We start from the raw sequence: 26,143 nt of genomic DNA, 5'->3' as shown, positions 1-26,143 counted from the left end.
GACTTTCGTATCATCCGCAAACTTGCTCACCCAACCTTCTAGCTCCTCCTCCAGGTCATTTATAAAAATGACAAACAGCAACGGTCCCAAAACAGATCCTTGCGGAACACCGCTAGTAACTGCACTCCAAGGTGACCCTTTACCATCAACTACTACCCTCTGTCTTCTTCCAGCCAGCCAAATCCTAATCCAAACCTCCAACTCACCCTCAATGCCATACCTCCATATTTTTTGCAGTAGCCTACCATGGGGAACCTAAATCAAGATACAGTTGGATGGGGTTTCGCATAGTGGGAGAATTAAGAGTTATGGGTATAATGCAGGTTGGAAGAGATGAGATAATGGATAAACCAGCCATGTTCTTAATAAATGGTGGAGTGGGCTCGACAGGCCAAATGTTTCCTGTTTCTATTACTATGAAATTATGAAACTCTCGACCTGGACCATTTAGAGCAACTCAAGCAACAGTTGCCTGGGAACACCATACAGAGGCAATTCTCCACATGTTTGGGTAAATGCCAGGCCTGCAGCTGCATTAGAGGTTGATGGCTCAAACTTGAGGCACATGTCTAGTTCTGGAGTATGTTCAAGCCTAAGATAGACAGATTTTTGAGGGAATCAAGGTAAAAGGAAGAGAAGTGGAATTGAGGATTATCAGACTAGCTGTGATATCATTGAATGGCAATGGGTGGAATGGTCTACTTCTGCTGCTAAGTCTTATATTTTTATGGTTCTGTTGTGGTTTGATGCAACTGGGGACTTACTGGATAGTTTCAGAGGATAGTAAGAGTCAAACACTTTGGGATTGGAGTCAACTGCAGGCTCCACCAGTTCAGGTGGGCAGATTTCTCAAAGGACATTAACGATCCAGGTGTTTCATGGTCAATGTTACTTCGTAGTGCCAGATTTTTGAATTCATTGCAAATTCCCTTAACTGCCATGGTAGGATTTGAACTTATGCTCCACAGTATTAGCCTGAGCTTTGGACCAACAAAAAAGACGACCGTACCATTCGTATGAATCCACCCGTGGAGAAGCCACATCTCCATGACCACTGCTCCCTCTGAGGCTGCAACACAAAAGGGACTGTATTCCCAGTGATTGGGAGTGAATGGTGTGTTCAGAGGTCTGACAGGAGGAGCCAATAACTTCCCCCAACTTAGCACCACTCTCTGCTGTCTAGCCATTTTTCTGAACTCCTCCAAACAAACCCGGAGGGGGGCAGTCACAACTAACTGTAAAACTAGCCTGAAAGTTGAATAGTGTTCTTTATCACTGTTGTTTGCAACACAGCAACAGGAATAGGCCACTCAGTCCATCAAGCCATCTACACAACTTAGTTCAACTAAAGCTGATCAAGCACTTCAATGCCTTTTGCCCAGTTTAACACCATCATTTTTCCAACACTGGTAATCAGTCAATCCCTAAACACACCCAATGACAAAGCTGCTTATGCCCCCTGTGATGGAAAATTGTGTGTGTATGTGTGCGCGCGCCATTGAACATAGAACATAGAACATTACAGTGCAGTACAGGCCCTTCGGCCCTCGATGTTGCGCCGACCTGTCATACCAATCTGAAGCCCATCTAACCGACACTATTCCATGTACGTCCATATGCTTGTCCAATGACGACTAGGTTCATGAGGACAATGCCGTTGAAAATGGCCATTCTTGATGGCGAATTCTCACCATGATGACAAACTGCTGACTCTGTGCACTTCTGCTCCACACAGAGGTGTGTGTGGACCTACTGTCCTTTTCAAGATGGTGCTTGGCACAGGCTGCATTACGAGTAATAAGAGTGCCATTTCTTCAACTAGACATTCGTGTATCTATCGCTAACAGATCTGTGGACGTGCATGTTGCAGCCTTGCTTTTTTTAACAGAATCACAGATTTATTATGGTGCAAGAGGAGGCCATTCAACCCAGCATGTCTGCACTGGCCATCTGGCATTAGTATCCAATAAAAACCCATCAAATGCCCTCTTGAAAGCCTCAATTGAATCTGCCTTCACCATATTTCTCTCTCTTGTTGTCACAGGAGACCTATATGATCAGCACTGCATGCCAGCTCAGCATTTTAACTTTCTTCTCTTGTCTAATATCCACCCTCGCTGTTGAAGCATATCCTCTTTTTCCCCACAGCCATCTATTTTCTTTCCTTTTTCAAGCACATATCCAATTTCCTTTTTAAATTTGCTACCACCGCCCTAACAGGCAGTGCATTCTAGACCATAACAACTCACTGCATACAAAGATCCCCATCTCCCTCTGGTACCTTTGCCAATAAATTTAAATCTGTTATATCCTCTTTTACAAATAAAGCTTCAGCTATCTCCTTTTTGAGCCAATTGATCGTGATGAAAATCCCTCTTCCAATCCATCACGATTAGCTCACTCAATTGCAGTGGTACCAGTCACAACTAAAATCCCCAAAGGACATATTCCAGTGTGTTATTTCTCACATTTTCTCTATTCTGTATCTGTATTATCACTGAATCCAGAGGCAGGCTAGTTGACCCATCATGCTCCAAGTCCCACTCTCCTTGATCTTGTTACCGAGATTTTGATTTTGCTTTTCCAGCCTATCCCCTTCAGAAACTGGCCAACTTGAGACTCCAGACTCACAGCAACATGGTTGACCCTTGACTATCCTCTGAAATGGCCAATCAGTTCAATGACAATTAGGGACGGGCTACAAATGTTAGCGTTACTGGCAATGCCCATATTTTGAAAGAATCATGTTGAACGTGCCCCCACTATACATTCAGGCAGTAGATTATAACGCTTTCCACTAATGAAAAACATTTCCACATCTTCCTCAAGTTTCCTGACAAGCCCCTGACCAGCCACTCTGCAATGAGATGCTTTATCTTTACATTTGACACTCTCCTAAACTTCTTCAGTTAAATACAGATTGTGGACTAGTTCTTGGAATTTTTCTTTAGATTGGAATGTACCTATAGGCTCAGATATTGATAGTACAAAATGGCGATACTTGGACTATTGAGTCCAAGCTGGTCTCCAAAGATCTGACTGCATTAATTCCATTTTCCAGTTTTTGGTCCCTATCCCTGGGGGTTATGGCAGCAGAGGTGAGTATCTAAATACCGTTTAAATGTTAAGCGAGTTTCAGATTGATTACCATTTCAAATGATCAGTTTTACATTCCACCACCTTCTGAATAAAAACAAATTCTCGTCTTAGTCTTCTACCACTTACCTTAAATCAAATCCCCCTGGATATTCACCACTTGACCAGTGCAAAATATATCTTCCCATCTATTCTGTCTGTGACTCTCATACTCTTACACATCTCTATCAGTTCCGCACTCAACCTTTGTTTTTTATGCACTCATGGGATATGGCCAGGCCAGCATTTATTACCCATCCTTAATTGCCCAGAGGGCAGATAAGAGTCAACCACATTGCTGTGAGCTTGGAGTCACATGTAGGCCAGACCAGGTAAGAATCAGCTCCCATCAGCCTTTGCTTTCTACCTCTCAGCCAATTTTGGATCCAAACATCACATAGGCTCTTACTTTTTGGACCAGTGACAAGGCCAAGGACCTTATCAAATGCTTCACTAAAGTCCACATCAAATGCAGTATCCACATCAATACTCCAGCTTACCTTCTTAAAAATTTAATCAAATCCATGCAAAAACCCATTCAATGGTGACCATAAAACCACTGAATTTTAAAAGCCATCTACAGAGGAACCTCAATTACCTGAACGAGATGGGCGGGCACCATTTCGTTCGGATAATTGATTATTCAGATAATCAAGTTTACTTTAAACAAGGGAGGTCATGCTGATTTACACTGTGCTCTACCGGAGCATTTGTTCAAATCTATAATTTTAATGTATTGAGCGCAAGAAGACACAGGTTTCACATGATGAACAAAATAAAGCAATGATAACACGAGAAAACTTTTTAAAAATGCAGCAGTGGTTAGCATTTGGCAAGTTATGGTGAAGACAGCATTATACAAGGTCCCGAACAGCTTCTATGATTGCAAGAGCATTTGTCAGTTTCCAAGAACTCAGTCTCACGATAGTAAAACAGAAACACCGCCTCACGCATGTGTTTACATTCTCAGTTTTTTATCATGAACAGCCCGGTAAAGTGACGGGAATACTGTAAAACACTTACTTTTGCAAAGGGCTGTGGAACCACCCTTACCTAAAGAATATCCAGTCACTGATGTTTCAGCTGCTTGTGTTTGTTTTTTTTGCCAGCATTTTCACATGTTCTTCAGTCCAGGTAATCCAAATTCACTTACCTCTTTGATGTAACGTTTTTGTGGGACCTTGGAGTTTTCTTCGGATAATCCAAATCTCGGATAATTGATATTTGGATAATCGAGGTTCCTCTGTAGTTCATTAATGCTCCCATCACTACGTGTGACTCCAGAACAACAGCAATGCAGTTGATTCTGAACTGCCCGTTGAACAATTAAGAGATGGACAAGAAATGCAAAGTATAGGTGACAACACCTCTTCCACGATAAACCTTAACACCGATGCCCTGCAAGGCTGAGTACTCATTCCCTTACTATACCCCTTATGCACTCGCGATTGTGTGGCCAAATTCTGCTCTAATTCCACTTACAAGTTTGCTGATGACATAACCGGCGTGGGTTGAATGTCAAACAACAATGAGACAGAGTATAGGAAAGAGACAGGCTTAGTGTAAAGGCAGGGAATAAGGACAACAATCCCTGCCTCAATGTCAGCAAAACAAAGGAGCTGGTCATCGACTTCAGGGAGCCCCTGTCTGTATCAATGGTGCTGAAGTGGAGGTGGTCAAGAGCTTCAAGTTCCTCTGAGTAAATATCACTAACAACCTGGTCCATCCATCTCGACACCACAGTCGAGAAAGCACATCAATGCTGCTATTTCTTCCAAAGGTGAGGGAAATTCAGCATATTCTCAATGTTTCTTACCAATTTGTAAAAATGCACCACAGCAAGGATCCTATCCAGATGCATCACAACTTGGTGTGGCAACAGCTCTGCCCAAGACCGCAAGAAAGTACAGAGAACCGTGAACACAGCCCAGTCCATTACGTAAACCAGCCCAGTCCATCCATTGACACTGTCTACACTTCCTGCTGACTCGGGAAAGCATCCAACATCATCAAAGACCTCTTCCACCCTAATTACACTCTCCTCACCCTCTACTATGAGGCAGAGAATACAAAAGTTTGAAAACACATACCAACGGATTCAAGAACAGCTTCTTCCCCGCTTTTATCAGACTTATGAACGGACCTCTCATACATTGGAGTTGATCTTACACCTTCTCTGTAGCTGTAACATGATGTTCTGCATTCTGCTCTATCACCCTGATGTGCTTATAGAAGGTGTGATTTGTCTGCTTAGCATGCAAAACAATATTTTCATTGTATCTCAGTGCATGTGAATAAACTAAATGAAATCAAATCGAATCAAATCAAACTGAATCAAATCAAATCAATGGTTACGTACAAACTGAAATAAAAAGAGCCATTTGGGCTCAGTGGTCTGTTTGCAAACTGAAGGTCACATGCAATAATCTAGGCTTTCTCTTTATCTACGTTGAAATCTCAGAAATTTTCTCTATCTTCAAATGTACAAATGAGAAAGGTCACTTGAAGAGGGTCTAACGGTGGTACCCCACCTCTGGGCTAAAAGGTCTGGGTTCAAATCCCACCCGACCCTAAGATGTGTTGTAACAGATTGATTAAAATAACTGAAAGGCATCTCAAATCTTCAAACTGACTCGAATCATTCAATAAGATCATCGTTGATGTGCTTATCACCTCAACTCCACATGATGTCTCATTTGCTCATCTCCGAACCGCACAATTACAGGTCCCGCCATCTCATCCATACATACCACGTTCTGTTGATAGAGAACCTCCAGGATGTTACTGAGCAATTCGACACAAGCCTCTTCCTCTTCCCTTTTCTGAATCAGATCCTTCAGTGTGGTGGTCATTATCGACAACAGGATAGCTCGACATTCTGTGAAAGCAAAGATATGATAGTAACCAAGAATTCTTGTTCCTTTAATATTGACTGTCATCAATCTCTGGGATCTTCAAGAGCTGCTGCAATGGCACTATTCAATTCAAGCCAATAGATGCAAAGGGTCAAGCACCTTCTATGGTATTCTAAAGTTTTTGATTGATTGATTAAATGATTGATTGTTTTATTGTTATGTGTACTGAAGTGCAGTGAAAAGCTTTGTTTACAAGCAGTACAGGCAGATCATAGTAAGCAAGGACAGAAGAGAAGATTTAGATAGATGCATACAGGTAACAGTGCACAGGGCATGCAAGAGAGTTCCACGTTAGCAAGATCGGCATGATCTGGGGCTAGAGAGTCCATTTAATATCATCAATGTTGTAATATAGGGAAGTTATGTAAAATAGCCTGCTCTAAATAGCAGTGTGATAACACCAGCTCTTCTGTACGTACATGTGGATAACAAATAGGTATTAAGGAGAATACAGTCAAGATTAGAGTAGTGCTGGAAAAGTACAGCAGGTCAGGCAGCATCTAAGGAGCAGTAACATTGACATTTTGGGCAAAAGCCCTTCATCAGAAATTCCTGATGAAGGGCTTTTGCATAAAACATTGATTTTCCTGGTCCTCGGATGCTGCCTGACCTGTTGTGCTTTTCCAGCACTACTCTAACCTTGACTCTAATCTCCAGCATCTGCAGTACCCACTTTCACTTAATTAAGAAGGACACCCCACTTCCTTATGAATAGCATAATGGGATCCACCCGACTGGGCAGATCATACAGTCATAAAATCCCCACAGCGTGGAAGCAGGCCATTCGCCCAGTTAGTCCACACCAACCCTCCAAAGAGCTTCCCACTCAGACCCACCCCCGAAACTATCCCTGCAACCCTGTATTTCCCATGGCTAACCCACCTAACCTACACATCCCTGAACACTATGGCAATTTAGCATGGCCACTCCACCTAACCTGCACATCTTTGGACTGTGGAAGGAAACCAGAGCACCCGGAGGAAACCCACACAGACACGGGGGAGAATGTGCAAATACCATACAGATAGTCGCCCGAGGCTGAAATCGAACACGGGTCCCTGGCACTGTGAGGCAGCCGTGCTAATGCAGATGGACAACCTCGATTTAACATCTCATCCAACACTTCTGACAGTGCAGTATTTCCTCAAAATTGCACTGGGGTTCTTAACCTGGATTTTGCACAGAGGTGAGAATATGCTCCCCACTACTGCCAAACTTCAAAGGGACATTGACAATTTGGTGGAGTGAGCAGATAGGTGGGAAGATGAATGTCAGTGCATAGAAATGTAGTCCTTTAGAGGATGCGAATGGGCATTTAGTTATGGGATATGATGAAATGGCTGAGGCATTGAATAGGTATTTTGCATCAGTCTTCACAGTGGAGGATACTAATAGCATGCCAGTAAGGGACAAAGAGACGAAGGTAGATGAGGACCTGGAAACAATTATTATTATGGAAGAACTAGTGTTAGGTAAGCAAATGGAGCCAAGGATAGATAAGTCTCCTGGCCAAGATGGAATGCATCCCAGGGTTCTAAAAGAGATGGCGAGGGAAACAGCAGGTGGACTGGTGGCAATTTTCCAAAATTTGCTGGACTCTGGGGCAGTCCCAGCAGACTGAAAAATAGCAAATGTGATGCCATTGTTTAAAATGGAAGCAGACAAAAGATGGGGAATTATAGACCAGTGAGCTTAACCTCTGTAGTGGGGAAGATGCTTGAGTCTATTATCAAGGAAGAAATAGCAAGGCATCTCGAAAGAAATTATCCTATTGTACAGACACAGCATGGGTTCCTGAAGGCAGGTCATGCTTCACAAATCTTTTGGAATTCTATGAAGAGTAGACAATGGGGACACAGTGAATGTGGTGTACCTAGATTTCCAAAAGGCCTTTGACAAAGTGCCGCATATGAGGCTGCTGCATAAGATAAGGTTGCATGGTGTTAGGGGTAGAGTATTAGCATGGATAGAGGATTGGTTGACTAATAGGAAGCAAAGAGTGGGGATAAATGAGTGCTATTCTGGCTGGCAATCAGAGACTAGTGATGTGCCTCAGGGATCAGTGTTGGGACCACATTTATTTACAATTTATATGGATGATTTGGAGTTGGGGATCACATGTACCATATCAAAATTTGTCGATGACACTGTGATGAGTGACAGAGCAAATTGTGCAGAGAACTGTGAAACTTTGCAGAGGAACATAGATACATTGAGTGAGTGGGCAAGGTTTGGCAGATGAAATACAATGTATGACTTCACATTTACGAACATTTTGGAAGGAGTAACAGCAAAATAGATTATTACTTGAATGGTAAAAAGTTGCAGAATGCTGCTATGCAGAGGGACCTGGGTGTCCTTGTGCATGAATCACAGAAGGTTGATCTGCAGATACAACAAGTAATTAGGGGAGACAAATGGAATTATGACTTTCATTGCGAAAGGGGTTGGTTTAAAAGCAGAGAGGTAAAGTTGCAGCTGTACAAGGTGCTGGTGAGGCCACACCTGGAGTACTTTGTGCAGATTTGGTCTCCTTACTTAAGAAAGGATGTACTGGCACTGGAGGGGGGATGCAGAGGAGGTTCACTTGGTTGATTCCAGATTCTGGATTAGTGGTGCTGGAAGAGCACAGCAGTTCAGGCAGCATCCAAGGAGCTTCGGGCAAAAGCCCTTCATCAAGAATAAAGGCAGTGAGCCTGAAGCGTGAAGAGATAAGCTAGGGGGGTGGGGAGAGAGTAGCATAGAGTACAATGGGTGAGTGGGGGAGGAGATGAAGGTGATAGTTCAGGGAGGAGAGGATGGAGTGGATAGGTGGGGATTCCAGAGTTCGGGAAGTTGGCTTATGAGGAGAGACTGAGTAGACTGGGATTATATTCATTGGAATTCAGAAGAATGAGGGGGGATCTTATAGAAACAGTTAAAATTATGAATGGAATCGATAAAATAGAAATAGATAGGATGGTGGGTGAGACTAGGACAAGAGGGCATGGCCTCAAGATTAGAGGCAGCAGGTTTCGAACTGAACTGAGAAGGAACTTCTTCACCCAGAGGGTTGTCCAGGGACGTAGTTAATGTGACTTTAGCAATCGCTTTTAAAGCTAAGTTAGATACTTTTTTGAAAAATAAAGGAATTAAGGGATATGGTGAAAACACGGGTAAGTGGACCTGAGTCCATGAAAAGATCACCCATGATCTTATTGTATGCAGAGCAGGCTTGAAGGGCCAGATGGCCTACTCCTGTTCTAAGTTCTTAAGTTCTGATGTTCTTATATGCTGCTTCGAAAATGAGGTTGGGGAAATAATAATGAGAAACAAGGGAATGGCAGAGGAGTTGAACAAATATTTTGCATCAGTATTCACAGAAGACCAATTTATGACTGAGATGAGGAGGAATCTCTTCTCTTAGAGTTATGCAGAAGGGAACTGACCCTTCAGTCCAATTTGTCTGCACCGACTAAATATCTTGAATTGATCCTTTTCATGTACCCACCCAGATGCCTTTTAAATGTTGCAATTATGCCAGCCTCCACTACCTCCTCTGGCAGCTTATTCTGTACATGCACCACCTCTGCGTGAAAACATTGTCCATTAGGTCCCTTTTAAATCTCTCCACTCTCAGCTTAAATCTATGTTCTCTTGTTTTGGACTTGCCACCCTAGGGAAAAGACTTTGGCTATTCATCCTATCCATTTCCGTCATGATTTTACAAACCTCTATAGGGTCACCCCTCAGCCTCCAATGTTCCAGGGAAAACAGCCCCAGCCTATTCCCATAGGTGAAACCTTCCAATCCTGGCAACATTTCTGTAACCCTTTTCTGAACCTTTGTAAGTTTCAAACATCTTTCCTGGAGCAGAGAGATGAGATTTGAATGCAGTAGTCTAAAAGTGGCCTCATTAATGTACTCATTAATGTCTCATTAATATACGCAATGCACTGACTAGTCAAAGGCAAGCGTGCCAAATACCTTCTTCACTATCCTACCTACCTGCCACTCCACTTTCAAGAACTATGCAGCTGTGCTACATGGTCTTTCTGTCAGGCAACACTCCCCAGGGTCTTAACATTAAATGTACAAGTTCAGTCCAGATGTGCAAAATGCAACATCCCCAATCAACTTTTGAAAGTTCCTGCCTAATACTGTCAAAATTGATCTCAGTCGAATTTAGAACTTTAACTTTGAGATCAGGTCTATCCTTTTTCCATAGCAATTTTAAAACTAATAGAATTATGATCACTTGCCTCAAAGTGCTCCGTGCTGACACGTCAGCCATTTGCCCCTCCTTAGTTTTCAAAAGAAGGTTAGGGTTTGCGCCTTCTCTGGCAGGTACATTCACATGTTGAATAAGAAAATTTTCTTGTGCACACTCAACAGATTTCTTTCCAGTCCCAGTCCCCATTTGGAAAGTTAAAATCCCCTACTATTACAATCTTATTATTCTTATAGGTATCTGAGATCTCCCTGCATATTTCTCTCAGTGAGTTGACAGCCTTTGGAACTCTATGTCACAGAGAGCTACGGGGGCAGAATCCTAGTGCATATTCAAGAATGAGAGGTGGGGTTTGTACCTCTCACCATTGGAACAACCAAACTTAGGTAAGTTCAGATATTAAAGGGTTGACCCTCAATGTTGACCATAAACTCACCCACGTCTGGGTTTATAAAGAGTTAAAACCACACTTCTGTCCCACTGTGAGACCAGGCCACACTATCCTCCAGATTTTACAATCTTAAAGCACACAAAGAAGCCCTTCAGCCCATCATGGAGGTGTCACACCTGGCAAGGCTAGAATTTATCATCCATCTCGAATTGCCCGTGGGAGGTGGAAAGCCATATTTTGTTAACTGCTACATATGGTATACGTGTATCTACGGGACAGATAGGAATGGACGTCTAGGGTTTTGACCTAGCAATAGTGAAAAAACGACGGTATTGTTCCAAGTCAGGATGGTGAGTGGCTTGGAGGGGAATTTGCAAGAAGCGGTGTTGCCATGTATTGGCTGCCCTTCACTTTAAAGGTGGTAGAGATCATGGGTTTGGAAGCTGGTGTCAGAGAAGGCTTGGCAGATTGCTGCAATGCATCTTGTAGATAGCACTCACTGCTGCCATAACCACTTTGGCCTGGGCTTTGGATACCTCCCTTAACATCTGCCTGAGGGACCTGGTGTAAAGTTTTTGCCTGATACCACTCCCTCCCATACAATTTCACACTTTAAAGGCCAGTATTAATGCAAGTCATTGTGGTTGTGGATATTAAAAGTCTGAAGTACAGCAGGCACTTTCTGAGTATTCCATGTGGAGTTGAGAATTTCCTCAGAGCTGCTGTGGATTTTCCAGAAACCAGCATTGGGATCAAACATCAGCAAGTCTACAGTGAAGTGCAGAAGGAATGCTGCACTGTCAGAGGTGCTGCCTTCTGAGTTAGACATTTTGAGTGGATTTCTCCCACCCCGGTTATACTCTCTTCCACCCTCTCCCATCAGGCAGAGATACAAAAGTTTGAAAACACGTACCAACAGATTCAAGAAAAGTTTCTTCCCTGCTCTTATCAGACTTATGAACGGACCACTCATCTATTAGAGTTGATCTTTCGCTGCACCTTCTCTGTAGCTGTAACACTGTCTTCTGCTCTTTTACATTGATGTACTTATGGGGTTCGAGACTTGTGGTACTGGAAAGGCACAGCAGGCCAGGCAGTATCCAAGGAGCAGGAGAGTTGACATTTCAGGCATAAGCCCTTCATCACGAAATGTTCTATTATCCAGATGTACTTATATAAGGTATGGTTTGCCTGGTTAGCATGTAAAACAATATGTTTCACTGTATCTCGGTACATGTGACAATAAACAATCAAATCAAAACAAAAGAAAAATAAGAGAGTAAGGAAACACTCTCTGAGTTCCTGGATAATATATCTGTCATACAATGTCATTAAAATCACATTATCTGTTCAAAGTCACATTAGCACTTGTGGGATCTTGCTATGCAGAAATTGGCTATTCCACAATGAATTGGTGACTGCATAACAAAGGTACTGAATTGACCAGAAACCACACATTATAGTCATAGAGGACTACAGGTCAGAAATAGGCTCTTTGGCCCATTGAGTCCACCCTAGTCAAAAGCAACCACTTTCTTCACCTGTCCCACTATCTTAAGGTACATACACACTAAGACCACTCCAATAATTAGTGCTTTGCAGGATCATGCAGTCCCTTGTTTGTTCATCTTGCCCAAGTGCATCTCCGCACATTCATCCAGGTTGAATTCCATTTGCCTCTTCAAGAGGGGAACAATAGAAATTCTTTCTTTTATTCTTTTCTGGGAATGTCAAGAGTATTCCGCCAGCATCAGTAAGATGTCGAAGATTTAAATTATCCCTTGAACCCTCACATAATCAGGAATGTTTTTATTAATGCAAAAACAGTCCACGTGACCCAAGTCTATAATCTTCATGTCATCTGGTCTAAATATTTTTACGTTGACTATATTAGTTCTTTCAAATCGCTTGTTGTTAAAAGTGTGGGACGACCACAGGATTATTATAGCTGCAAAATGCAAAGGAGCCAAAGGATCAGAAGCATGAGGATGTATTTTTCTGAATGATTTGAATATTTAAAAGATTCATATGTTTCACAGTGAGATTCCAGCAGATGAGCAAGGGACAGCATGAATCTGGGATGAGGTGGGAATGGAAACCTTCACAAAAAGGCCAACTAAATATAGAGATGCTGTGAGTTCCAGTTCTATTTCTTCCAGGTTTATATTTACTTCTCAGTTTACACGGTGCTGACAAACACTGCAGGATTCTGGGTTTGTCAAAAAACTCAGATCCTAATTTACACCACTTTCTGTTCAAACATCACAAATCACATGGTAACACAGCTTACACACACACTGGGAGCCTCCTGTTCCTTCTTGGATGCTTATTTGTTCATCAGAAATAGTTAAATATAATGGTTTACACAAAGGTGAGGTCCCTGCAGAATGCAGTTCCCCATCTGAATCAATCGGGGCCACCTATTTTAAACTGATTTTTGTGAGATCCATCTTTATTCAGAGTTAATGGAGGGCATCCTGAAGATGATTACATCTCCACAGATGCTGCTGTCCAAAAACACCTCTGTCCCAATAAAGGTATCCCACAAGTGCTTCCACAGACTGTAATAGCCATTTCGTCAACTGAGCTCTAAGGTGAAATGGAAAAGATTTCAAAGGAACCAGAGTGGCAACCTTTTCACACAGAGGATGGTGTGTTTATGGAACGAGTTGCCAAAGGAAGTGGTGGAGGCTGGTACAATTACAACATTTAAAAGTCATTTGGACAGGTACATGGATGGGAAAGGTTTAGAAGGACATTCTGAGGAAGGATCACTTAACCCAAAACGTTAGCTCTGTTTTCTCTCCAGCTCAGCATTTTCAGCAACTTCTATTTCTCCCTGTCAGTAAGCTGTGTTACCATGAGGTTTGTGGCTCAGGAGTCTACTCTGTACACTGGAGAGATGAGCATGCTTGTCTTTTCTTAACAGTATGAATGTGAGGTGTCTCCCAGTGTGGCTGTCTCATGCTGGTGTTGAGATCTGCTCCCTATGTGGAGGTATTCTTCATCTTCAGTATCCAGGTATTCCAGCAGCCCAGCTGATGGTCTCATCTGGGGTGGTGATCTTGTTTGGTGGAGGCTTCTGGCTTAGTATCTGGTGGCGTGGCAGAGTCATCCTAGTCACGTCTTCCGGGTATTCCATCATTCCCAAATCAGCCCAGGAGCCGTTAACTGAATTATGACAAATATTGTATTAATTTTACTATTTTTTATATTATGTATGACTTTTGTCATTGATGTAGGTACCGTAATGGGACAACTTATAAAACTTTTCACAGTATTTTTCATGTAAAAGTACAGGTGACAATAAATTTTTATTGTATTCTATTCTATTCTATTTCTGACTGAAGGATGGCTGCTGTTAAATGTGCTACAAGCCCTTTCCTTTACATGACTGTATATGCCCCTATTCCCTGTGAGCATCTCTGTCACTCTCCCATCCTCTATTCACAGTCTCATGCACATGACTGCTGATGTCACTATTAACATCTCTTTATCATATCCATTCTCAATACACCATAGTAAGTGCAGTAACAGAACTGTACGCTGCACAATCCCAGAAACTGATGCTGGAACAATCGCCAATTGTTGCCTGAGAGAGACTTTTGTTAAGTAAAGGGATTAAAGGATATAGGGCAATGAAGACATGTTTACAGATCAGCCATTATTTCACAAAATGATGGAATAGGCTTAAGGGCTAACTGGAATGGCCCTGTTTCTATCTTCTCAGTTGTCTGCAAGCAACTCAACTTCTGAGTCAGATTCTGGTGATAAAATCTCTTCCCCATTGTTTGCTGATATTCACTGTGCAAGGTTATGCATACGGAAGCAGGGATCTGCTGAGAGGCTGATACCTTTGGAGCCGTAACACAGTATGAACTAGGAGGAAGAGATACAACTGGCAACACGAGGGAAGGTATTTTATATACAGCTAAAGGTACATAGCAAGAGAAAACTTCTCTTATCAACAAAAAGCCATCTTATCTCACACACTTTGCTGCGTTTCCATTACCGACTCCGGCCTCTGCAAATGCATCTGGCACTGAAAATTCATCAAAAGCTTTACTCAGTGAGATTGCTGTTTATCTCTAAGGATTTCCTCTCATGGTTTATAGCCTGTCAGCCATCTGCTGTAGTATTTCTCTCCTGCATTGAGGATTTACCTTGACCGGACAAGTTTAATGCTGCTAATTTCCTTTTACAAAATTGTACTAGATGTTTACTTTCCCAGATAAAGTAAGCACTTTAACTCATTTAATGACCCACTTCTTCTGCCAACAGCATATCATGGCTGCAGTGTTCTATTGATCAGATGCATTGCAGCAACCACACAGAATTTTAAATGTGATCTGTACCACTCAATGCTAAGGATACCAGCTAGGGATGGACAATAGAGCCAGTGACAACCCCAGCCCATGAGTAAATAAAGATACATTAATGAATACAAGTTGGCTAGATTACTAAAAACACTTGAGAAGCAGTTCACAGAATCCCTACAGTGCGGAAGCAGGCTATTTGGCCCATTGAGTCCACACTGACTGTCTAAAGAGCATCCCTCCCAGACCTAACACCCTATCCTGTAACCCTGCATTCCCCCTCGCCTGTAGATCCATAGGCACGATGGGCAATTTAGCACAGCCAATCCACCTAACCTGCACATTGTTGGACTGTTGGAGGAAACTACAGCGCAGCTATGCAGACACAGGGACAATGTGCAAACTGCACACAGACAATTGCCCAAGGCTGGAATCGAACCCAGGTTCCCAGCACCCGGAGGTAGCAATGCTAACTATTGAGCCAGCTATGGGACACTTATTGGGTCAGATGTGCCATTGGCCAACTACATCTGTGATTTGATTTGATTTGATTTATTGTTGTCACATGTACCAGGATACAGTAAGAAGCATCGTTTTGCGTGCTAACCAGGCAAATCATACCTTATATAAGTACATCAGGGTAATAGAAAAGAATGCAGAATATCGTGTTACAGCTACAGAGAAAGATCAATGTTAATAAACGATACCTCCAGCAGATCCCCCAGTGGAAAGAGAAGTGGAAAAGGTGCTCCAAAAATCGGCTTTATCCTGGGAGGGGACACCTTGCTTCACGGTAAGCAAGGTGTCGCCCACTGCCATTCAAATGGAGGGACAATCCACATGGTATCATCTCAATCATTGCACCACAGCTGTCCTGCAGACGCAGACAGACTCTGGAGCTGAGGTAAGTGAAGGTGAAGAAGGTGACCGAATGGGATGCACTGGGAATCGATATTCCTTCACTTTGAGCAGTCGGTGAGTGAGGCTTTCAGGGATACTGGTGCCTCCAGGGCTATCAGAGATGGGTCTGTGGAAGGTGAGTTTTCTGTTGATTGTATGGCTGGTCACGGGTTGGGGGAAGCCAGTAATGTCTCCCTCCCCAGCCCTGAACCACTTTACTCCTGTACAGACTTGGGGACCATCAATTTGGCAGACCTGGCGAATCTCACTTGGTAGTGCCAAAGCCCTGCAAAGCCTAGCCAAAAGGTATAGAAGAGTGAGGAGTGCGGAGCCCACTCCGCTAGCATGGTTATCTGCTCACTGCAATCACTACTACCAAAGGGCAAATTACACAGCAGCGATATGGACTAGAGAGGGCTACTTCCTGTGTGCTAAATCGCAACCATCAGACTTTGTCATTCTTGTGTCCTATAATTCTTCCACCTGCTCCCAATGGCAACAATGATGTCCCCATCGGCCATTTGATCCCAATCACTTATCATTATATATGCGACCCTGTTGCTCTTTCTGGTGACTCCTCCTTCAGGATTCCACATAATACCATCAGGATGAATGGGGGACGCAGCAACACAAACAGAGTTGAGGTTATGGTGCACCTTGGTCTATCAGTAAAAGTAACCAGACATTCTCTGTAGCTGATTTCACAGTGTGTAAAAGTTTGAGCTTTGACCATTTCAGACAACATGGCCACTTTGAAGGTCCAAATGGGAACACGCTTGGCATTGAGACATTGAGACTGACACAATGTTTGGTGCCAGTGCGCCACACACCGAGTTCATTATGAAAACTCAGCACGTTCCCTTAGCTGATGCCTGGTGGCAGTATGGCCTGGAAGGAGTTGGGAGGGGGAGGGGAGACAACGCTTCCCCCTGGCTGGTATGGTATTTGCACCCATGTGATGCTCCTCCATGAGATTGATGTGTCACCACGGGCCCAGTTTAATGCCCGATTACAGCTGACTTTGCACAGCCCAAACAGGAGTATGTCCCTGATCCAGCAATACGAATTGATGGTATAGAGCAGCCAAGGGGCATCCCTAACGAGTTCAAGGCCAGAAATGAGATTGTCGCAGGATGGGAAGCACTTATCCCTGTAATTGGTGTAAGCAAAGTTCCTGACTAGATTAATTACATCTATTACAACCAGCAAAGGTTAATTAATTACAGTATTAGTGAGCAGTTCGATGCAACCAACGAAATGGCTTGGCAAAACAGGCTAGTTGGCTGTTGGCTGAGAAAGATGTCTGTGTACTGTTTGGGGAACGTTGCTGTGTCTTCATATCCAATAACAATAGCCTGAAAGGATAATTTATTAAGGCTAAGGAATCTAAGGAAGGAGCTTAAGGAGAATGCAGGGTCTGGCCATCGGTGTTTTGGCTGGTTGGATAGCATTTTGGGTATATGGGGGGGCTTGGTTTGCCAAGATTGGGATTGTTTCAGGTATGGTGCTGATTTGTTGCATTTTCCTTTTGCTGTGCTAATACTCTTATTAAATTTTTGTTAGTGTGTCTTGCTGCGCTACGGTTCCCTGTTGTTCCAGTGGACTCTGGACCAACCCCCTCTTCCACTGAGGTTCCAACACTCTGTTAGTATGTCTGCTGTCTGCTGAAGTGCTGAAGCTTTGTCTGGTTGAAGACGTCTGAATTGTGTTGTGCTGCGTGCGCTTAGATTATGCGAGGTCCTTGGGTCTTTTCTCCTGTTCTAGCTATTGTGGGATGGGGTTTTGGCTCAGTGACTTCAGGAATGGAGGGAGAATCCTTTGAGAACTGGGCCCCAGAAATTGTTTTTGCCCACTTTCAGGGCTTCAACTACCAATTTGTACATCCAGCCGCATTGTATTCTTTCTCTGTGTGAGACCAGTAGGTCTCAAAGTGGGGAATATGTAATATATGGAAGTCAATTTGGCAGTTATGTAGTTAACTTAGTGGAGTAATGCATGCATAGGATCATGTTACAGATGAACAATAGCTGGACTCATGTAACAGACAATGGTAGCACACCATTAGCGAGCTAAATCACGTGATAGATGCGCTAATGTTAAAGACGTAATGTGATAGGTTAAGTGTAAGTAGCAGACTAGTGTGGCAGAAGGTGATTAGTTTAGAAGCACAAAGCAAACTCGTGTGATTGGTTATGCTAATGACACCAGATAAGCACAGGAACTTGAAAAGTATAAACGGGAGAGGCTCTAAGAAGGGGTGGGCAGGCACAGAAGACATTTTCTGACTGCCACAGCTTTTGTTCGCAAATAAAAGTTTAACTTCCTGAAGGATTTTCTGCGTCACCTGGTAATATTCTCAGAGTATCGGGTGATCTTTCCACAACAATAGTAGCACAGAAAGTCATACGTCCAAATCTGCTGATGACACAAAGTTCGGCAGCATTGTGTACAGTGTAAATAACAGTATGACATTACAAAGGAATACTGATAGACCAAGTAAATGAGCAAAACTGTGGCAGATGGAATTCAATGTAAGCAAGTGCTAGGATCCATTTTGGACAAATTATGGTACTTTCTAGATGGAATGACATTGAATACAGTGGGTGTCAAAAGACACTTTGGGGTCCAGATGTATTGATCTTTATAATGCCATAATCAAGTGCAGAAAAATAATCAAGGATGCTAATGAAAAACTGGCCTTTGTAGCGAGAGTAAAAGGATATCAAAGTTATGTTGCAATTATACAAGACCCTGGTTAGACCCCACATATTTATCACATAGTGTGTTATAATAATGGATTGCTTGAAAGATGAAAGCACAATCCCTGGCAACTTCAAAAAAAGACTTGTACATATATTTGAAATGAGAAAAATTGCAGGAGCATGGGGATAGAGTGGCAGAGTGGAATTAATTAGACAGCTTCCTCATAGAGCCAGCACATTGGCAGAGATGAATGACCCCTGATGTCTGTGCGGCAAAATTCTATCCAGGAAAATCAACATTAATTCTTTTGTCACTACTCCGAATCCCGTTTCTCCACTCGTGTACGGAGCCCTGAGGGTTTACCTCCTCTTCGAAAGAGTTCAGTGTTGACGATAGCAGCCATCGACTGTAGTTTCTGCTTCACCAGGCGATCTCGAGGAAGGTTCATGATGAAACTGTGCAACAGGCGGCTACAAGCAAACAAAAAAAAAACAAAACAAAATCACGTTAGCGGAGAAGGAACTGAATATTCATGAGGTGCCCTCAGCAGAATCTGAGCAAACATCAAGGATCCATCAGTGCATTCTGCGAGCATTAAATATTAATGAGCTCGACATAATCTGACAGAACGTTGAATGTTAATTAGATGTATTCGAAAGGTCTGGCTGTAAAAGAAAACACGATCCAGGTTACATGAACCGTTTGGAATTTTTCTTTGTTCTAATTGCGGGTCAGTTCCATGCTCATCATGCAGCATGTTTTTATCCCATGCGTAATCTGGATGGTCATGATGATACTTCGGGCCTCCTTCGTTTAGCACAGGGGCCATTTTGAATCTCTCTCCAGGAATTCAGTTGAAGGCTATCTTCCTGCTCTGATGACTGACTCAGAGTCGTAAAGCTAGAATTGGCGTTTATCTGGAATACTGTTGGCTAACTTATTTATGGGAGAATGTAAGTGTATTGGAAACACTTCAGAGAAGGTTTCCAAAACTAACAACTGAAGCAGGCAGATTGTTTTATGAGGAAAGGTTGGACAACCACGGCTTGTATCTCTGGGAGTTTAGAAAGGTAAGGGCTGAGTTAATTGAACATCCAAGTTCCTGAGGGATCTTGACGCGGAGTTCGCACGTTCTCTCTGTGACTGCGTGTGTTTCCTCCGGGTGCTCCGGCCTCCTCCACAGACGTGCAGGATAGGTGGGTTGGACAGGTTAGACCGTCCATAGTGTCAGTGATGTGCAAGCTATGTGGATTAGCCGTGTTAAATGCGGGTCACATGGATAGAGTAGGGGGAGGGCTCTGGATGGAATGCTCTTCGAGGGCCAATGTGGACTGGATGGGCCAAATGGCCTAACTTCCACACTGTAGGGATTCTATGATTCTATGATGATGATAATGATATATGTGGGGAGGGTGGGAAAATCTTGAACTGAAGGTCACTACTTAAAAGCTAAAATTGAAGAAGGCAATTATCTAGCTCAGCTGGCTGAATGGCAGGTTTGGAGAAAATAAGGACTGTAGCTGCTGGAGATCAGAGTCAAAAAGTGTGACTCTAGAAAAGCACAGCAAGTCAAGCAGCATCTGAGGAGCAGGAGAGTCGATAGTTTCTGGCATAAGCTCTGGCCTCCTCCACAGATGTGCAGGATAAGTGCATTGGACAGGCTAGACCGTCCATAGTGTCATTGATGTGCAAGCTAGGTGGATTAGCCATGACCTGCTATGTTTTTCCAGTGCCACACCTTTAGACGGTGTGATGTAGAATGATGCCAACAGTGTGGGTTCTCTCTGGATGACGTTGCCACAAAGGACTCTCCTCCTCAACCTTGCCTGAGATGTGGTGACCCTCAGGTTAAACCATCACCACCAGGCATCTCTCTATAATGAGTGCTTGGGCTATGGTGACTTTACCTTTTTTACTTTAAAAAGAGTTGGCCCATTTAAAAAGGAGACAAGGTGTAATTGTTTCCCATAAGGGGCTGTAGCTCTTTGAAACTTTTTTTCTGAAAAAGTCAGTGAAAGCAGAACGCTTGAATATGTTTAAGGCAGAAGTGGACACATTCTTTCTGTCAGGTGAATTGCAGGTTACAATCAGACCAGCCATGATCTTACTTAATGGTGCAGGAGTTTCGAGAGGCCGAATTGCCTATTTCTCTTTGTTTATATATTTGCATACTTCTGAATTTTCCCAAAGTGCTTTGCAATATGAAATACTTCTGAAATGTAACCGTTGCTATAAAGTCAATAACAACACTGCTGATTTGAGCACAGCAAGCTCCTACAAATGGAAATGTGTTAATGATGGCATATGGCATGGTGGCTCAATAGTTAGCACTGCTGCCTCATGGCACCAGGATCCCAAATTCGATCCCATCCTGGGGCGAATGCCTGCGTGGAGTTTGCACATTTTCCCTGTGCCTCCACATTTCCTCCAGGTGCTCTGGTTTCCTCCCACAATCCAAAGATGTGCAGGTTAGATACATTGCAAGCGAATGTAAGTACTGCAGATGTTGGAGGATTCCTGATTGAGGGCTTTTGCCCAAAATGCCAATTTTCCTGCTCCTCAGATGCTGCCTGACCTGCTTTGCTTTTCCAGCATCACACTCTTGACTCATGCTAAAACAGACCATGGTGTTCAGGGATGTGTAGGTTAGTTGCACCCCCTGTGTAGTCAAGGGGTAAATGTTGAGTAATAGGATAGGGTCTGTGTGGGTTTTTCTTCGGAGGGTCGATGTGGACTTGTTGGGCCATACAGCCTGTTTCCACACTGTAGGGATTCTTTGACACAAGAAAATCTATTTTGCAGCTTTATTGATGTTTGGTAGGTAACTATTTATAAGATCACTGGAGAACCATGTCCTCATCTCCTTCAAAATAGTGCCAGAGAATTTTCTATATCGGCAAGACTATTAGATTACAAGAAGCAGGAACAGTCGTTCCTCAAACCTATCCCACCAGTTAACAGGATCATAGTTGATCCGACATTCCTCACATCCACTTTCCTCCCCTTTCCCCATACTGCTGAATCTATCTCAGTCTTAAATACATACAAGGACTCTGCCCCCACAGCTGACTGTGGCAAGGAGTTCCAAAGACTCACAACTTTCTGAGAAAAGAAATTCACCCTCATCTCAGCCTTAAATCCGTGCCCCTTTATTCTAAGACTGTACCCTTTGCTCTTCGACTCTCCCATGAGGTGAAAGGTCCTTTCAGCATTCACCTTGTCAAGCCAATTAAGAATCCTATATGTTTCAATGTGATCACTTCTCAGAGGACAGTGGACACTTTGCTTCAACAGTATCTCAGAAAGACAGCAGTGGTCAATGTAGCACTCTGCGAGCCGGAGTATCAGCCATTTGTACACACAGGACAAACCTCTGAACCATTATGCCTCTATTTCTAAGGTGAGAGAGTACTTTCAATGAGCCATGGTTAATAGTGCTTTTAGGAACATATTCCCAACTTTGTGCAGTGCACTTAGCTCTGAGCTCAGCTGCAAAATACAAGTTCAAAGCAGCATGAAAGTTTCTCTATGCAAACAGAAACAGCTGGATTAATTTTCAATTTCAGTAAAGCTCTCCCTTCAGCACAAACTTTGCTTGTTAAAAATTCATTTGGGGCAGGTCTAGAAGACAGCTTGTTCTGAAACAAACCAAGCAAGGCTGATAGCCCTCAGTCAGAAGGTCTGCTAGCAGCCTGGTCATATTGCTGCATCAGCAATCCGCACTAATGCACCAGAGATGTGAGTTCAAATCCTATCCCTGAAACCGATGCAATTTAAATTGAACTAGTTAAAAAGTTAGAAGTAAAAAGCTAGTCCCAGTAATGTTGGCCACATAAATTTCAGTCCAGCCCCTATCACGTTTTATTATTCTAACCTAAGATTGTAACCCTTTGTTCCCTCATAGATAATTTTAATCAATGTGTTCAGATGAGTTATGACACACTTCTGAAGCAGGTAGGAGTTAAAGCAGGGCCTTCAGGCCCCAAGGCAGGGACACTACCACCATATGACAAGTTCCCCCCCTTTTCCCTCATATACTTATCAATATTCTCCTTAAATGCATCAACACCATTTAATTTAGTTTCACATTGTCACCATACTTGGATAATGGTTTTCTAAACTCCCTTTTGGATTTCTTGGTGACTGTTTTGAGTTGATGTCCTCTTGGGTGGAAGTTGGTTTCTGTCAGAACTACCTGGGTGTCTTGGAGAGATTCATCACTGCCATATTGTCTGACTGGTATTCATCTCAGTTACTGATACCACAGAATCACAGAATTGTTACAGTACAAAAGGAGGCCTTTTAACTCATGGTATCTGCTCCAACCCTCGAAGTATTTCAACTGGGTACCAATCTCATATCTCTATCCCATTGTCTTGCATATTGTTTCTATTTCAATAACTATCCATTGCCCTCTTTAATGCCACATTTGAACCTGCTTCCATCATATTTCTAGGCCATGCCTTCCAGACCCTAACTATTCGTTGTGTGAAATGTTTTTTTTTCTCACCTGATATATGCCTTTTTTCACAAAACTCTTTGAATCTTTGAGCTCAGTTTTCAATCTGTTATGATTTGATGTTGAAAATTCCTACCAAATCTCCTTCAATATTTTCTCAGAATTGATATTTCTCAGTCCTAGAGCTATTCTTGGAAACTTCTCTGAATGAACCATAGATATTGTATGCTTTACCATCATGTCTCTCTACCTATTTTGTCACCTTATGCAGAATTATGTAATCCAAGTTAGTCGGCTCCAGCACTCACTTTAGAATAGTGCCCTGTATTTTATACTGCCCCTTCATATTCTTTGTTCTAAAGTGCTTTAGCACTCTCTTTTCTGCTTTGAGATTCACCTGTCACCCATCCACCCACCCACTCGATTGTATCAACATCCTTTGATGTTCTGCACTGAGCTTCTTCCACATTTTCTGTCATCAAATCTGAAGCTGCAGCTGAGGATTACGAATAGGACAATTGGTTATGTTGATTTTATTTGTGAGTATTTGATGCTGATAGTGGGTAACGAAGTGGATAAATGTTCCTCTCACAATCCTATTGCATAGAGGGCCAGGAAGTCTTTTGATTTAGATGTGGCTAAATTAGCAAACACTCACAAACTCTGCACAGAGATGACACTGGAGTGGATTCTCACGGAGGTAATGGAGATCTCAGCAGCTATAGCTGGAGAACTGGCAAGATCATTTTCAGGATTGCCCGCTCTATCATGTGCCAAGTATGCACTTGTCATAGACATACAGTTATACATAACGGAAACAGACCTTTCAGTCCAACTCACCCATGCTGACAAGATATCTGAAACTGACCTAGTCCCATTAGGCCCATATCCCTCTAAATCCTTCCGATTCATATACCCATCCAGATTCCTTTTAAATATAATTGCAGCAGCCTCCATTACCTCCTCTGGCAGCTCATTGCAAGCACACACGACCGGACAACATAGGGCAGTCCCCAGGGGTCAAGAATACAAAGGAGGTGGAAGACATCCTCTCTACTGAGAACTGCCAATCAACCACAGGCGAGATTCATTGCTGGTTTCCAGGCTGGAGGTGAATGCTGGTGGGTGAGGCGTTGATGGGTGTGGGTCATAGAAGAGGATTGGGGTCAGAGGTCAGCAACAATGGTGGAACAGAGGCCATCAGTCCGTTGCCCCCTCTCCCTTCTCAATGCTTGTTACCTCCTCATGAAACTTCCTTCACCGTCAAACCAACCATAGGTAAAAGGTTAAGGTTCTACCGGTGTTATCTACAGGAAGGACTTTTCCCCAGGCTGGGGGTGTGAAGAACTAGGGGACATAACCTCAGGATAAGGAGTGGCCATTTAGGTCTGAGGTGAGGAGGAGTCTCTTCATTCCGGGAGCGATGAATCTTTGGAAATCTCTGCCCTAGAGACTGCAGAGGCTCAGTCATTGCAAATGTTCAAGGCAGGAATTGACAGATTTCTAAATATTGAAGGTATTAAGAGGTAGAGAGATCAAATGGGAAAATGGTGTGGTAAATTAGTTGGGATCAAGATGACCGGCAGACTCAGCTCATTGAACCAACTCCTGCTCCTAATTCCGAAGTTTCCACATTTTAGCAGCACAGATGTAGGCCATTTGGCCCAACCTGCACCAGTCTTTATGTCCCACATGTGTTTTCCTCCATCCTCTTTTGGAGTAAAGAATTCCTGAATTCTCCATTAACTTTATTGTGAGAATCTGACATTTATGGATTTGATTTCTCACAATTAATAAAAACACTTTACATCTCCCTCTCTAAAACACTTTCATAAATTGAAAGGTCTCTATCTGGTTACCCCATGTTTCCTCAGCGATCTCACAGAAAGAACAACAGCCTTTCCTGAGAATTGTAACTGCTTGGTTCTTGGGCAGTCGGGAGACGGAAGGAAAAGGAAATCAAGGGCCTGAAGTGATCCTATCACATTTCCACTGCGTGAGTTAGCAATTATCAGCACATCCACAGCATGCACATTCCTAAACATCATACTGTTAGATGGCCAAAAAATTGTCATAAGACTTTTTTTTAGTTTAGTAAAAACATTTGCTTCAATTGTCAATTAAGATACCAACTGGAGCTTCAGCTCCATTGGCCTTCATTGTACTCCTCCCAAAAAGCAGAGAGACCAAATAATTAGTTGCCCGATTGCTATTTTGCCAGAAGGTTTGAAGATATGGGTGTCATATGCAACAACACCATGACTTAACGGCAGAGGTGTGGTACTATTGCTGGACTATTAATTCAGAGACCTAGATCATGTTCTGGAGACCTGGGTTCAAATCCCACCATGGCAAATGGTGGAATCTGAATTCAATAAAAATCTGGAATTAAGAGTCTAATGATGACCATGAATCCATTTACAATTTTCTGGAAAAACTCATTTGGTTGACTAATCCCTTTGAGGGTAGGAAACAGCCATCCTTACCTGGTCTGGCCTATACGTGACTCCACACTCACAGCAATGCGGTTGACTCTTAGCTGCCCTCTGGGCAATTAGGGATGGGCATTAAATGCTGGCCTAGTGATGCCCTCATCACATGAATGAATTTTACAAAATGTACTGTTGCCAACTTTACAGTTGACACAAAAATAGGTGTCAGAGTCAAAAAGTGTGGTGCTGGAAAAGCACAGCCGATCAGGCAGCATCCGAGGAGCAGGAGAGTCAATGTTTTGAGCAGGCAACAGCGAGGGTGATACAAAGAATCTGCAGATGGACACAGAGGAGTTAACCAAGTGGACCAAAATTTGGCAGATGGAATATAATCCAGAAGGACCAGTTCCAATACCGTACAACCCAGATGGCCTCCTTCTTCAAAGACCGCAATTTCCCCCCCCGATGTGATCGACGATGCTCTCCACTGCATCTCCTCCACTTCCCGCTCCTCCGCCCTTGGGCCCTGCCCCTCCAATCGCCACCAGGACAGAACCCCACTGGTCCTCACCTACCACCCACCAACCTCCATATACATCGTGTCATCCGTCATCATTTCCGCCACCTCCAAATGGACCTCACCACCAGGGATATATTTCCCTCCCCTCCCCTATCAGCGTTC

At 43.1% G+C, this 26,143-nt stretch overlaps 1 protein-coding gene across 1 annotated transcript in view; it reads right to left on the bottom strand.

The window, feature by feature from the left end:
• The window catches only part of LOC122553785 (dedicator of cytokinesis protein 2-like), a 1,227,980-nt gene that overhangs the window by 840,956 nt on the left and 360,881 nt on the right, over positions 1 to 26,143 (bottom strand). Inside the window, exons 25-26 of the mRNA XM_043698147.1 lie at positions 18,934 to 19,040; positions 5,886 to 6,013 (exon numbers count right to left, since the gene is read on the bottom strand). Coding sequence (XP_043554082.1) covers positions 5,886 to 6,013; positions 18,934 to 19,040 — 235 coding nt within the window. The remainder of the gene's footprint in view (positions 1 to 5,885; positions 6,014 to 18,933; positions 19,041 to 26,143) is intronic.

The sequence above is a fragment of the Chiloscyllium plagiosum genome, chromosome 1, assembly GCF_004010195.1.
Source record: "Chiloscyllium plagiosum isolate BGI_BamShark_2017 chromosome 1, ASM401019v2, whole genome shotgun sequence".
NCBI classification, from domain to species: domain Eukaryota; kingdom Metazoa; phylum Chordata; class Chondrichthyes; order Orectolobiformes; family Hemiscylliidae; genus Chiloscyllium; species Chiloscyllium plagiosum.
The sequence above is the reverse complement of the archived record's forward strand: the minus strand, read 5'-3'. Positions and strand labels throughout refer to the sequence as shown.